The 16,303-nt window shown below is 37.5% G+C and overlaps 1 protein-coding gene across 8 annotated transcripts in view; it reads right to left on the reverse strand.

Moving 5' to 3' along the window:
• Nucleotides 1–16,303, reverse strand: part of KIAA0825 (KIAA0825 ortholog) — a 473,030-nt gene that overhangs the window by 229,542 nt on the left and 227,185 nt on the right. For all 8 annotated transcript variants that reach the window (XR_010133628.1, XM_055387134.2, XM_063705867.1 and 5 more), the window contains 2 exons: nucleotides 11,401–11,559; nucleotides 9,525–9,619 (listed from right to left, as the gene is read on the reverse strand). Coding sequence is in view for 7 of the 8 variants with exons in the window: in XM_055387134.2 (XP_055243109.2) it covers nucleotides 9,525–9,619; nucleotides 11,401–11,559 (254 nt within the window). In the remaining variant the exon portion in view is untranslated. The remainder of the gene's footprint in view (nucleotides 1–9,524; nucleotides 9,620–11,400; nucleotides 11,560–16,303) is intronic.

Here is a 16,303-nt window from a genome sequence, read left to right on the forward strand (position 1 = left end):
TCCTCCTCTTAATCCTTCATGTGCATCTCTTTCCTAAAATCCTCTTGCACCTTGAATTCCATCTTGGCATCTGCTTCTTGGAGGATCTGAACCCACACTCTCTGAAGAAAAGGTAAGCATAGCACCTTTCTACCTTAAGAATATCTGGATCACGTTGTCTCCAGAGAGGAAATATTGTTAAAAATAGATTTTTCTTTTCTTTCTTTCCTTCTCTTTTTTTTTTTTTTTTTTTGATAAAGTCTCGCTCTGTCGCCCGGGCTGGAGTGCAGTGGCACGACCTCGGCTCACTGCAACCTCTGCCTCCAGGGTTCAAGTGATTCTCCTGCCTCAGCCTCCCGAGTAGCTGGGACTACAGACACATGCCACTATGCCCGGCTAGTTGTTTGTATTTTTAGTAGAGACAGGGTTTCACTATGTTAGTCAGGATGATCTTGATCTCCTGACCTCGTGATCTGCCCACCTCGGCCTCCCAAAGCTCTGGGATTACAAGTGTGAGCCACCACACCCGGCCAAAAATAGATTTTTCTGAGCCCCTAAACTTCCCTGGAAGTTTCTTTTATATTTGTGTTGTATAATCTCTTCCTCAGTCTCTAGCCATAATCTCTAACCTGACCTTTCCTCCTGTCCCTCCACTCCAGGTGTTATTAATGTGCTAAAGTAGCTCTCTGTTTCTGTCACTCCTTGGCTTAAAAGCTCTGATGATTCCCTCAAGTCTACTGGTTAATATCCAAATGTTTTAGCCCAATCCATAGTCAATTTCTCAAATTCTAACTAGAAAAGGGCTCTTTCTCCAAGGCTAGAGATAGGCAAAGGATTGGAGATGATAAAACAAAATTGAGGTTTAGGAAGGAAAGCTGGGAGTTTCACATTAGATGGTTTTACTCTTCCTGGTAAGGTACATGGTGGAAAGTCAGCAGGAGGGATCTGGGAGCTTGAACGGGGGAGACAACCAAAGTGAAAATTCAAAATGGATTAAAAAGTTTGCAGAGTAGCACTAAGGAGTCCTTTGAAGGATATTGAGATAACCCTAGGATAAGGGATATCCCTAGTACATTGTTACTTTATTCTAAATAAATGCCTTTCATTTAATAGATGTTCAAAAATGTTGAATGAGGAAAGTAAGCAAAGCATTATAAAAGCTCTACAGAAGCCCTAGAGGGAAGTGATTAAGAACATGGCCTTGAGCCAAAGTCTGAGCACCATCACTTAGAGCTCGGTACCTCTGTGCCTTACTGTCCTTATCAGGAAAGTAATAATATGATGCCTACTTTGTAAGGTTATTATAAGGATTTACAGTTAAATATGTGTATATAAATCACCTAAATTATGCCAGCCATATGGTAAGCACTCTGTATGTTTGCTGTCTTTATTATCATCAGTATTATTACAGTAAATATGCAGCTAATTAAAAAATTGACCAGAAGTATGGTACATATTAATAGATAAAGTACCAGATACTATAGTAGATACAAAACCAGAAGACTTCATCTTGGGGCTCTTTTGAGCTGCCATGTAATGTCCGTGACCTTGGGCATGTTATTTAATGTTCTGCAACCTCAAGAGTACCTGTCCCTTGTTACCTGGTTGTAGTGAGAGTCAAAGGAGATTAGTGTGAAAGTGCTTTATACACCATAAAGGACAACAGACATACAAGCTACCCATCAGGAAATAATACACATGTATGAGTTTGTTTGGTTCATGGACCAATTCCCTTAGCCCTACAAATTCTGAGGATCAGATTGTCAAATTTATGCATTTTAAATACATGTTAGATAATCTCTGCAAAAAACAAACAAACAAACAAACCATGCTGCTGTAGATTTCAGGATAAGAGAAAAGCTTTCTCTTGTTTGAGAAGATACAGTGATGATGGGTAGAGCGAGTCACTGAGTCTGAGGTCTTTTGGTGGAGGAAGGAAGAAAACAATTTTCTAGGGAACTGGAGCATGAAAAAACCCACCAAATTTGAATGGCATGGCATATGTATGTAATGACTAAGAGGTGTGTACTCACAAAATCAGCTTCTCCTTTTTCTTAAACCCACTTCTCCATAACCAGGCTGCCTGCTGCTGCCCCAGGAATTTACTGCTGTGAGCAACTATAAACATTGTGCTAATGGTAGCACTGCCTGAGAACAGTCATTTGAGAGTGCAGTGTGTGCAGTTTCAGGCCAGAGACAATATTTTCTGCTCTCTACACACCACAGGGCACACACTGTAATCTGATATAGGGTAAAGGTACTTTAATAATTATTATCATTAAAAGCAAACAACTCCACAGATCAATGCCTCTTTTAAAACATGTTTTCTAATCTCTGTTTCCTCTCAGATGTATGGTTATTGTCCACCTGGACAGGCCCCAAAGTGACAGCCAGAAATCTGCCTCCACCACCCCTTCTGCTGTTCCTGCCATCATATTTAATTGTGTTTGCTCAACTCAAAGCCAAACTCATATGCAGTATATTCAGATGGTTAAAATAGCACAGCACTGCACTGTATTCACACATTATTTTCAACACCACAGTTCTTGGGAATTAGTTTGGAATAAATAAGGTAAAGAGAAAAGAAGCAACATAAATTTGTTCCAGTGACAAAGAAAAACAATATCAAAATATCAGTCTGGAGCTTCGCCATGAATGAGGGAAGGGAGAGCTCCTTTTGGTCCACTCTCCTGCAAATGCAATCACCATCTCATTCTCTAGTCTGGATTTATTTTAAAGTGGGTGAGAACAAAAGCAAAAAACTAATAGTAAGAAACTGTGAAAAGTACCTTTATTATTTCAAAAGATCAATGTACAATCACTGTACTTATTCTTAGATAGCATCAAAAGTAAAGGTGTAGAACTGATATATATGTTGATTTTCTGAAACTCTAGGGAGTCTTTATTTTTCACAATAGCAAACTTTCTAAATTGAAACACATATATCATTAGTATATATTCAGGATCTGTTTTCTGAGGTCTTGGCTGCTATACACTTCTTCAAATCCCTCAAAATAATCACTCATAATTAATTTACAAAGGTTTCGTTGGATACTGTTATCAGCTAATTCCACCTTAAAGTTTTCTACTTGCATTTTTTGTATCATTTAACAAACACAAACTCTGTCATCCAAATGTCAAAAGATTTATAAGTCTTGGAGTATAAAACAGACTTTGTTGCTGAAGAGGTTATGACTTGAACTGGATCAATTAACTAAAAATAAAGACCAGCTTTCTGTTATTTTAATCTGAGCCAAATTTACATAACAATAATAACATTGGGGGTTTTATTTATTCATTTAACTTTTATTTTAGGTTCAGGGATACATGTGCAGGTTTGTCATATAGATAAATTGCGTGTCACAGGAGTTTGGTGTACAGATTATTTCATCATGCAGGTAATAAGCATAGCACCTGACAGGTAGCTTTTTGATCTTCCTCCTCCCACTCCCTACCCTCAAGTAAGCCTCAGAGTCTGTTGATCCCTTCTTTGTGTCTGTGTGTTCTCAGTGTTTAGTTCCCACTTACATGTCAGAACATGCAGTATTTCGTTTTCTGTTCCTGTATAAGTTTGCTTAGGATAATGGTCTCCAGCTCCATCCACATCCCTGCAAAAGACATGATCTTATTCTTTTTTATGGCTATGTAGTATTCTGTAGTGTATATATGTCACATTTTCTTTATGCAGTCTACCACTGATGAGCATTTAGGTTGATTCCATGTCTTTAACTATTGTGAATAGTGCTGCAATGAAGATACATGTGAATATGTCTTTATTGTAGAATGATTTCTATTCCTTTGGGTATAAACCCAGTAATGGGATTGCTGAATTGAATGATAATTCTGTTTTAAGTTCTTTGAGAAAGTGCTACACTGCTTTCCACAAGGGCTGAACTAATTTACCTGCCCACCAGCAGTGTATAAGCATTCCCTTTTCTTCATAATCTTGCCAGCATGTTATTTTTTGACTTTTTATTAGTAGCCATTCTGACTGGTGTGAGATGCTATCTCATTGTGGCTTTGATTTGCGTTTCTCTAATATTTAGTGATATTGAGCTTTTCTTCATGTTTGTTGATCATGTGTATGTCTTCTTTGAAAAGTGTCTGTTTATGTCATTTGCCCACTTTTTAATGGGGTTGTTTGCTTTTTGCTTGTTGATTTGTTTAAGTTCCTTTTAGATGGTGGATATTAGACCTTTGTCAGATGCATAGTTTGCAAGTATTTTCTCCCATTCTGTAGGTTTTCTGTTGACTCTGATGATAGTTTCTTTTGCTGTGCAGAAGCTCTTTTGTTTAATTAGATCCCATTTGTCAATTTTTGTTTTTGTTTCAATTGCTTTTGCATCTTCATCATGAAATCTTTGCCAAGGTCTATGTCCTGGATAGTATTTCCTAGGTTATTTTCCAGGATTTTTGTAGTTTTAGGTTTTACATTTAAGTCTTTAATTAATCTTGAATTGATTTTTGTATATGGTGTAAGGAAGGAGTTCAGTTTCAATCTTTTGCATATGGCTTGCCTGTTATCTTAGCACCATTTATTGAATAGTGAATTCTTTACCCATTGCTTGTTTTTGTGAACTTTGAAGATCAGATGGTTGTAGCTCTGTGGCATTATTTCTAGGCTCACTATTCTGTTCCATTGGTCTATGGGTCTGTTTTTGTACCATACCATGCTGTTTTGGTTACAGTAGCCTTGTAATATAACTTGAAGTCAGGTAACATGATACCTCCAGCTTTGTTCTTTTTGCTTAGGATTGCCTTTGCTATTCAGGCTCTTTTTTTGTTCCATATGAATTTTAAAATAACTAATTCTGTGAAGAATGTTATTGGTAGTTTGATGGGAATAGCACTGAATCTGTAAATTACTTTGGGCAGTATGGCCATTTTAACAATATTGATTATTCCTATCCATGAGCATGGAATGTTTCCACTTGCTTTTTTTCATCTCTGATTTCTTTGAGCAGTACTTTGTAATTCTTGTTGTAGAGATGTTTCACACCTCCCTGGTTAGCTGTATTCCTAGGTATTTTATTCTTTTTTTTTTTTTTTTTTTTGAGAAGGAGTCTTGCTCTGTAGCCCAGGCTGCAGTGCAGTGGCGCGATCTCGGCTCACTGCAAGCTCCACCTCCTGGGCTCACGCCATTCTCCTGCCTCAGCCTCCCCAGTAGCTGGGACTACAGGTGCCCACCACCATGCCCGGCTAATTTCTCATATTTTTAGTAAAGATGGGATTTCACCATGTTAGCCAGGATGGTCTCGATCTCCTGACCTCATGATCCACCCACCTCAGCCTCCCAAAGTGCTGGGATTACAGGCGTGAGCCACCGTGCCTGGCCGATATTTAATTCTTTTTGTGGCTATTACAACAGACATTTTAAACATACAGAGCTTAAATAACCTGACTTTCACCCAAATTTGGAAAACGAAGAGAATGAATATGCATATAGATACTTTTTTGCTTCAGATTTTCCAGCAAATATTCTTATAATACCTACATGTCTATTAACCAAACATCACATAAGAATACCTACCCTGTGCTCATCTGTCAGGAGCTGACTTTTTCTCTGCATTCTTATTCCTCATTTGTTTATTAATTAATTCAATACACACTACTTAGAGCCTGCTCTGTGCCCAAGGGCTGTTCTAGGTACTGAAGACACCACCAGGATAAGGCAAACAAGGTGCTATTCTTATTGAGTTTACATTCTACCACAGAGGGTAAGATTAAAAGACAATAAATAAACAGAAACAAGTATTTCAGTTAGCAATAACTCAAGAAAACACAGTAGAGTAGAATGCTAGGGTAGCCTGGAGGGTCCCTTTAGATGGGTGAAATAGAAAAGTCTCCTCAGGAGGTAACATTTGTCTCAGATGGACAAGATGGCACCAGCCATGTGAAGAGCTGAGGGAACTGCAAGCAACAAGACGCTGAAGTGGGAAAGCGTTTAGAGAATCCAAATAACTTAAAGAAAGCATTCTATTTAGAGCATCATGAATCGGAAGGAGATGTTTTGAGATGAGGCCAGATAGTGAGTGAAGAACACATTTTTGCCAAGGACTCAGGCAGCTGCTTCAAGATTTGTTCTGCCTTTGCAGTCAGCACAGAACCAGCTTGTGGAACAAAGGCCAGTATTGACTCAGATACAGACATTGTTGTGGCCCCACAGATCTCCTCTTTCATGTGTCTGAGCGGTCCCTCAAGTCTTTATCTCCTGGGTCTTTATTACCTGAGTGGTTCACTTGGCTTTTTGACCTTCCTTCTTGCTCATTTTCTGTTTGTCTTCCAGACCTGTGGGCCTGTTGCCTGGTTTCTGATCTGATACTTTTTCTGATCCTCACTAGTGGTTTAGGCCTGGAGTCCACATAACCTGGATGTTCTGAGTGTTCGATCTTACAGCAACTTCCTACTAATCCTTAATGGACTTTACAGTTTCCTTACCTGACTAGACACCAAAACTGCTGCTATGTTACTACTTTTTTGAATATGTACGGTGGTGCCTCTGTGTCTGTGGGTTCTGCATCCATGAATTCAGTCAACCTCAGATAGAAAATATTTGGGAAAAAAAAGTTCCACTGAGTTCCAAAAAGCAAAACTTGCATTTGTTGCATGCCGAGTATTACATTGAATCCACACAAATGCAGTGATGTGTGAGAATTGCATTAGGTAATGAAAGTAATCTAGAGATGATTTAAAGTACATGGGTGGATATGCATAGGTTATATGCAAATATGACACCATTTTATATCAGGGACTTGGCATCTGTGGGATTTAGTATCTGAAGAGGTCTTGGGATCAGTCCCTAATAGATACTGAGGGATGACTGTATTGTGTTATCAGCTTTCAAAAACACTTCCAAATACTTTAGCACTCTTGACCGTGTCAACAGTCTCCATGAAGTAGCTTTACAATTATTATTATTTTATTTTAAACATAAGGAAATCTAAAGTCAAAGTAAGTGCCTGGGAACCCAGGAATCCTGCTTTCCAGTCTCCATCTTATTTAGGGGGTAAGGGAGGTCTAGTGTACTCTAGGCATGTGGGAAGACTAATTCCACAGATGGCCTGCTTATTATATGAACGTTGAAGACAAGGCACAAACGAATTTAAGGTGAATAGAAAGGATTCTTTTCCCTTCTCTTCAATTTTTTTCATACTTGTATATTTCAGTTCACTTTTCTTTGTAATATTATGTCCTCAGACAACATTCACAGCCCCATACATACACTAGAACGTAGTATAGAGATAGACTAATACAAATATATTACCAATAAAAGGAGCAAAAAGAGAACAAGTGACTCATTTAATTGGTGAATTTGGAAGGAAAAAACTGAGCATATTCAGCTGAACTGCTGTGAATTCTTTCCTTTGGCTACACCTAACCCCAAACACCATAGTTGGTAGATGTTGGATAGCATATATAACTTTCATTTTAAAAGCTCAGAGTTCTATGGTCTAATTTTCAAGTATGTATCTTTCAGATAACCATGTTGTCAACAGTTAAATGTACTATTAAAAAAATCAGCATTTTCAGATAAGTTCCAACAAGAGAGACAAGAGGGTGTCATCGAGAAACTAACAATTTCCTTACCGGTTCAATATTAAACAAAACTCATAAATAACATTCTTAAAATAAATGGGTGAGTGATAGAAAAGCCTGAAAACCCTCAGGTGTCTTTAATCCTTCTAAGGTGGATCAATTAGGTTCATCATAGCTCGTGTGCGGTAGCTTTGCAGTAGAATGATTTTCATACCATTCTTTAAAAATCTAAGGTTCTTATTAAGATGAGATTCTAGCTGTTTCTATTAAAAATTCATGACCCTTTTCCAAGAGAACTGTTTTGACCTATTATTTCTGGCTAAATTTGTACGAGTTCTTTTCTCCCACCCACTCCTGCACAGATCTCAAGAAAATACACTTTAATAGCTAGTGATCCAAAGTCCTTAAACGAAAACAAAAATATGCAATTCTGTGTAAAACACAAATTCACTTAGAGGTGAATATTATAAAAAGCAAATGTAGAAAGTTTTGAAGGATGTTTGTCCCTAGAGGACCATTTAGTGGATTGGAAGCAGCAATTCATGACTGAAAATAAATTCAGTAAAATATAACACAGTTAATCTATATAAACTCAAAACTTTCCAAATAGGAAAATAATTACTTATCTTTCCTAGTTTGTTTCCAGACAGACATTTAATATTGTATAAACATCATGTCACTATAGATTCAACAGAGGACCTGGCCTCTCCTCCACCAACCCCTCCTCTCATCTCTCCAAATATCTTTGGGACAGTATAGGTGCACACCTGGGGACTTGTGTATGAATAGGGTACCTCTGGACTGCTGCCAGCCAGGTGGTAAGCTTGCTGGGGAAAGGCTCTGGCCTTGATCAGTAAGCTTCTGGGTTGTTGAACTTTGTCTATGATGGGTGGGTGAGCTTAATTCAGGGGTGAAATATTATAAATACCACTGCGACCTCACATCTAAGCTATAGCTTTTATTGGCAATAAAGCTGCCTCTATAACTTCCTTCTGAGAAATACTGCAACCTCTCTCTTAGGATATTTTCTTATATTCATCCAGATTTCTCAAGAATGATTTGACAATTCTACTATGTTATTGTCATTATTTTCTTTCAAAAAAAATGATACTCAATATTTTTGCAAAAAGATATGGAAATACATTCTGTGTCACAAAGATCATATAGACGATAAGCCTCAAACTTAGCTATAAGCACACAGACGACTCAAACAATAAAAGGAATATCATAAAATATATTTTATTTGAAAATGTATTATACTTGATTAAAAATCCACATTTTTAAAGTTTACACCTTATAGTTTTTACTGAAACTTTAAGTATTTTTTAAAAACCATGTTAATTGATCCAAAACAAAATGTTCATACTTTTGTGCAAAATAAATTACATGTTGTTTCCTAGGCTGAAATCATATTATCATTTCATTGGATTATACTGCTCTGTGTGTGTGTGTGTGTTTGCGTGTGTATCTTTGTGTAAAATAATATGCTACTGTGGCTATATTAAGACACTACCAACATAACTGGCTGAAAAGTGAAAAATTCAATCATGACAGTTTTACTTACATGTTTTCCTGATTAGACTAGTTGATTCGGCTTGGCATTTTATACGCATTCATTAAGTTGTTGTAAACAAAGGTGTAGTATTATAATGACGTTCAAGTCAATAACTTTTGGTCTTTACAATAGTGAACTATTAAATATACAAAGTCAAAAATATTTAAAATTCAGTCTAAAATCCACTAATCTCATCTCTGAAACAAATGTTACTGCCTTTTACAAATTTTTACTATAGAGAACGGTATTTAGAGAGTATACTCCTATAAATAGCCATATTTTTAAAAGATGGGAGGCTGGAGAGGAAGAAAACAAAATAGATTCCCCTGCTGATAAAATGTTTTCACTTTTCCCAAAAGTATGCTAGTAAAATCTGTGTATGTGTATACACACACACATACACACACACAACCTTGTCCCTCAACCAGACCCCCAAGGTCCCCAATTTTATTACCTGTTTTTGAGCAGCACACTGAAGGTCATCTTATCCAGTCTCAGATAATTTGGCAGCAACTTTGCCCAATTCCAGTTCCATTTTGTGATGGCTGACTGTTGATAAATGAGAAGACACTATTGTTAGTTATTAATCAGAGTTAATATGATCAGTAAATTAAAGCTCCAGCTGTGATAGACTAACTAAGAAGGAGGGGGGTCCAGAACAAGGACTTAGACAGATAACATCAATCATGTCCACAGAGGAAGGTTTTTATTCCAATAAGACGGCAATTAATTTATAAATCCATTTGGGGATGTAGTCATTATTTATAAAAATATAAATCAATTTATTGAGTCGTTATTCTTCCAAGTGTTAATGGCATTTGCCCAGCAAGTTTCTCTGAGAAGGAGACTGTTTGAAAAGCAAAGCAAAATAATTGGCAACTTTTTCATACATCATATCAATTTATAGTTTGATTTTCTTTTCAGCAACCAAAAGTTTGATTAAAAAACAAACTTGGAAGTGCTAAGAATCAAATTATAAGATACAGCTTAATTAGAGTGTGATATTAATGTTACCTTTTTGGCTAAGAAAATGCTTTAAAGGGAAGATTATGAGGATCTGTAAGTGTAAATTATATAAGTGATTCCTTTTTCTCATTAATAGAAATTTCACAACAGACTATGGAGAAAAATTACTGTGAAAAATAATCTCACAATTCAGAACTCAATAAAATATGCCATTTATTTAAATGAAGTAAGGAAAATTTAACAGCTATAATAATTATTTATGGTTTGGAGCAATCCAATGCACAACACAGAAAAGCAGCCAATAAACTCAAACTTAGTATATTTAAAGTATTATAAATGCTTATGCTCCTTAAAATGAAATAGTTTTGAAAACAAGAGTCCAGACTGACGTTTAAAATCCAACAAGAGCTATCCCCTGTCACCTGCTGATTAATCGAGCACTACAATCCTGTCATAGAGCAGGAGAATTCCACCCTGGGTTGTCAGCATTTGAAGGTCTTACTCCACTACAGTATTGATGAGTGTAGACTAGAGCTGTAACAGGCATGGTAAAAATATTATCTGCATGCTGAATTAGGCCATTGTTTTAATTCTTATTTTCATCAGAGTTCTAGGTCAAGCAATCCTTCTCTTCTGCCCTGTTAGTTCAAATTGTCTGTCAAGAGGTTTCTGGGAAAAGCCACCAGAAGAATGAACAAAGCAAAAGCAACTTTAGATTTCAAATACTTTGGCAGAAAGACGATCTTTTCAGTGTAACTACTGAAACATGCAGCTTAGACAATGGCATAATCTGACATTAAAAAATGTGTGGTGTTTATCACATTGACTTTATTCCAAATAGACTGGCTTTAAGATCATTAACAAATTCATTTTAAATTCGGGAATGTGTCTATGGTTATAAAAAGCAAACTTACCCCATACCACTTAAAGTAGGAGCTCAGTGCTCTATTTATAATTAATTTTAACTATTTTCTAATTTGCCTGATACATTCGTAAAGGTTGCAAGGTATTTTGTGTGTGTATTGGGGGATGGGGGTGACAAGCGAGGAAAGGAATGTTACAAAATGCCTGGTTCTTCAGCCTTCTGTAGACACAGCCTAACAGATGTTCCCTCTGCCCATGGTAAACTGACCAGCCAAAAGTTAAGTTTTACAGACCAAACATATGAATCAGTTTGACAAATAGAAAAAAGGTAAAATAACTCTTAAAAGTCAATTTGTACAGACCATGTAAATAAGAACAAGGCCTTTTGCTTCCTAGCAAAAAAAGCTTATGAGTAAATACTCTAACACAAAGCAATTTTTTCTTACTTGGGTAAAGAAACCACACATTTAAATTAAATTTACCATTTAATTTCCACATACCTGATCTGGCATGTTTTCACTAAACGCCTTATACACATGGAAAGGGTTAAAGGCAGAAGGCTGGTCTTCTATACTCCTCAAGGTCGTCTTTAAAGGTCGGATGGGTAATGGCTTTTCCTCTGAACTATTCATAGAAAACAGCTGTTCTTTTAAATATTCCTTCAAAGAAAAGAAATTACAAGTTGTGACGGTGAGAAGCAGACGTTCTCTGTAAAAATAAACTGATCAATATCCAAATTTATCCTTTCAGCACATTTGCTAGATTACAGTGTATTACTTGCCTCAGGGAAGAATATATTTTCAGAAGATACATACTAGAGTACCAATCAGCATTGCAATAAACCCATCAAAAACAGGTTTACCTAATATTTAGTATAGATTAGGAAACCATTTACCAAACTCTTATATAATGAATATATGTTTGATATATCAGGACCTTTTAACAGGCATTGTCTTGTCACTGGTTCACATATTAACGTGTCTGGTTCCCAAAACTTAACTCATCTGCATGATTATTCACAGTATAAGATTGCTCATCCATTCATTAAGTGTAGTTGTTAACTACTCCTGGCTCAGCAGAGCACTGAGTACTCTGATATTTTGCTGCAAGCAGTCTCATTCAATGCAGAATTAATTATAATGCAAGCTCCTAAACTCTATTTCCATCCCATGGAGTGAAAAATATCAAGGTTCAAGAGAAGCTCAAAATATGTCATTATAATCCTCCAACTGCCAGTGCAGGCCTGGGCAAAAGAAAAGCCAATCTACAACATTATACCTCATTTTCCACCCATAAATAAGGTGAACAATCCTTATGTATTTTATGGAACTTTTTCTGGAAGATGACAAATTAAAATGACTAAAAGTCCCCATCAACTAATAAATGCTTACTATTAATAAATAAGTCATCTAATAGATTTTTAAAAATATAAATGTTCTTGTGATGTTTCATGTGTCACAATGTAATTTTTTTCTTTGAGGTTAGGGTTAGGATGAAGTTCAGAATGTTAGAGCCAAAAAGGTATTCAGACATCATTTAGAAAACCTGCGCTACTCAAAGTCTGGGGCACTGGATCAGCTGAGTTAAGCCTCACCTGGGAGCTTGTTAGAAAAGCAGAATCTTAAACCCTATTGGATCAGAACCTGCCTGTTTATGAGCATTCCCAGCTGGGTGCAGTGGTGCACACCTGTAATCCCAGCACTTTGGGAGACCGAGGTGGGCAGATCACTTGAGGTTGGGAGTTCCAGACCAGCCTGGCCAACGTGGTGAAACCCCATCTCTACTAAAAATACAAAAATTAGCTGAGTGTGGTCGTGGGCACCTGTAATCCCAGCTACTTGGGAGGCTGAGGCAGGAGAATCACTTGAACCCGGGAGGTGGAGGTTACAGTAAGCTGAGATCACACCACTGCATTCCAGCCTGGGCGACAGAGAGACTCTGTCTCAAAAATAAAAAAAAAAAAAAAAAGGAACTCCCAGGAGATCCATAGGCACAGGGAAACTCTAGCCCAATGCCACACTCAATGGTTGGTGCTGAAAGGTCAGAGGACAATCCTGAGATCACACAGGGGTGAGAGGTAAAGCTGTGGGGAGGAGCCACATTTCTGGTTTCACTTCACTGTGCTTTTTTCTGTGCCTCTATAACTTTAGGAATGCCCACTGTGTTCATCGTGAGAGGCAAATTTTAGATTATAAAACCCTAAAAATTGAAAGAAACCACTGCTGAAGTTAACAATCATCGTTTTTGAACTTACTTGTTATAGAGCAGCAGTCCCCAATCTTTTTGGCACCAGGGACCAGTTTCGTGGAAGACAATTTTTCCATGGACATGGACTGTGGGGAGGGGGAGTATGGTTTTAGGATGAAACTGTTCCACCTCAGATCATCAGGCATTAGATTCTCATAAGGAACACACAACATAAATCCCTCAAATGTGCAGTTCACAATAGGGTTCATGCTCCTATGAGAATCTAATGCTGCTGCTGATATGACGATAGGTGGAGCTCAGGTGGTAATGCACACTATCCCGCCACTCACCTCCTGCTGTACAGCCCAGTTCCTAACAGGCCACCAACTGGTAGAGGTCTGTGGCCCGGGGGTTGGGGACCCCTGTTGTAGAGCATATCTTTTTAGAAAGATTAATTCTTTAGTGTCTGATGGAGGGTCACACATGGACTCTTAATAAATATTGTTAATGATAAAGCCATCAGAAAATAGTTTTATGCCTAGATTTAGATTATTGAAGAGAAACAAAACTTTTCTCCATTATGATTTACGCAAATAAAATTTTTAAAAGGAATAGTTTCGTTTTTATTGACAAAAAAGCTTTGTTTTGGCTAATAACAATCTGTCTTAACTGATTTCACCTTACGTAACTACATTTTGACTGTTTCCACTATTCAAAAAAGAGAAACTGTTCTGTTGCAAATTGTGAAGAAAATGGAATGTTCTCCTTTGTTGATCTTTTTAGGTACTGCACTGACAGTCATCACTAACCCTTCTTAACCTCAGATTCTTTAACTGTGACATCGCTTTAATCAGATTTACTACTAATTGGGCCATATCTTTAGAAGATTTCCATTCTTTCTTGAACACCTTCCCTGTGCATTACGTCAAAGCTTATTCCTCTATTCATCATTTCTCCATTTCTCTTCACTGAAGAGCTCTGTCAGTCTGATGACCTCAACTACCACACTCATATATAGACCAAATCTATATGCATGTCTGCTCTCATTTGTGCCCATGTGTATGGTAGATGCACCTGACGGTGATTACTTGATCATACCCTGAGAATGACCCTGTATGGCAGATGCACTTGAATGTATTTTCAGAGTTCCAAGCTAAGGAATCTGGGAGTGGCCAACCCGAGATCCATTCCTTATCTATGAGGAACCTCTAAGCCCCTGGCCTATCCCACAGTACTGGAGCCATACAGGGGATTGAGGCCCTTTGTTTTGGGTTAAATGAAGGTCGTCAGGTGGAGGTTGCTAGGTAGAGGGTGTTAAATGAAAATGCTGTATAAACTGCATGCCTCTTGCAAGTGGTTGTGGTTTTCCTGCCCAGCCCACTACCATTGGACTCTCTTCCCTGTAATGTAAGCTCCCAGTAAAACCCCATGTCTTGTGGGCCAGCTCTGGGTCTCTTCAGCCTCTTGAACCTGGTGCCAACCCCATGGGAGTTGATAGGGGTGTAGCACAACATCATGGTCAGGGCCTTAACTATCATGAGACATTTTTGCTTGGACATCTTATCTTTATCTCAAAGACAAAGCATCTTTAACCTCATTTTCCCTGATGACTTCTTTGTCTCTATGAATGGCACACCCATTCTTCCCCTCAGCTAGGCCTGTACCCATAAATGCTTCACTATTTACATTACATTCTTGAGAAACATTTAGCAGCACATCTGAAGGTGCTAAAGGCTCATAACACTACTCATGAAATGAACAAACATCACAATGCAATGTCACTTACAGCATAGCAACACCTCACAGTGGAAAAGCAGTCATAAGTACTATGCTAGTCAGCTAGTCATGCTTGTGTTGTTTGGGCTTATTGCCTGTGTTTTTGTAATAGTTACAAGGCAAAGGTACCTTTCTTTGCCTCTAGCCTCACCTAACATTATGCCTCTTACCTTGCAGTGCCATGCCTCATTCAGCCCAGTAAACCACCAAATACTTAGCTCTATATCCCATCTGATAGACATTACTATAACAGTAAATATACTCAGTTGTAACAAGATAAATCATAACATTGAGCAAAATGTGGTGGTATCCCAGTGTAATCTCATGGTATCCTGTTCAGAATCACTATGTCAGAGTTATATGAGCTCTATGAGGGAAGTACAGCCTTTGGCTTTCCAGAGTATAACCAGATAACTGATGGCCAATAAATAGCCAATTCAATTTTGGATGATATTGCTTATTGGTGATTGTTGAGCTTTTTAATATTATGCACCTTTTAAAAATAGGACCATTCTATCAGTTTGGCAATTCAGACCAGCTTTACCATCCTCAGAGCTATTGTAACACTGCTTAACTAAGGATATGGGGGTAACCACGCTGCAACATCTGTTCCTCAGTAGTCGCCACAATTACTTTGGCCAATCCGAATGGCCAAGTGCACATACCAATGAGGAGCATCACTTTGCAATAGAGGTCTTTCAGTTTGCCAAGGTGAGGGGTTCCTGAGTTTCCCAGATAGAAACCCTAAGCAAGCTATGAGGATCACTGACAAGAGTGAATAGGTTGTGTTACTTTGTAACAATTACAAACTGAGCTCTGGTGCCTTAAGGACAGGGTCATATCTCATAGCTACAAATTTCTTACATCCTTCTCAGGCTATCATGGAATACATTGTTATGTCACCTGTTTATTGACTGTTTGGTCTATGAAATCCAGGAAACAAGATCTACTTGAAGTAACTTTCACATAGCTAATGGTGAGCAAAACATTTATATAATCAAGTTGTAAAGTGCTGTTGTCAAATTTAATTTATTCCTTGAAAATGTATGGTTATAAGGCCTACATTATTGAGATAAAACTAAAACACTATATATTCACATTATACAATTTCTAATATTCCAAAAATTACATTCATGTATTTGCAAATATAAACACAATTAGATGCCACAATCTAATTCAGACACATATGATCAAATTCAAAACCTGATTAAGTTAGAGAACTTTGTTTCAAGTAAATAGCTGAGATAACGTGCTATTTACATTTTCAATAAAACAGCCAAAAACATGCAAGGTCAGAGGCAATGGGATAGAAAGGCATAACATTGGTTCAACCAGTGTCTGTGTATTAATGAATTTTCCTAGGTTAATCTGGTTGCTCCCGAATATGGTTCAATACTCTTCTTTAAGTTTTTTCATTAAATAAGAAATCTCCAACCTCAC

This window comes from Gorilla gorilla, chromosome 4 (genome assembly GCF_029281585.2).
Source record: "Gorilla gorilla gorilla isolate KB3781 chromosome 4, NHGRI_mGorGor1-v2.1_pri, whole genome shotgun sequence".
NCBI classification, from domain to species: Eukaryota; Metazoa; Chordata; class Mammalia; order Primates; family Hominidae; genus Gorilla; species Gorilla gorilla.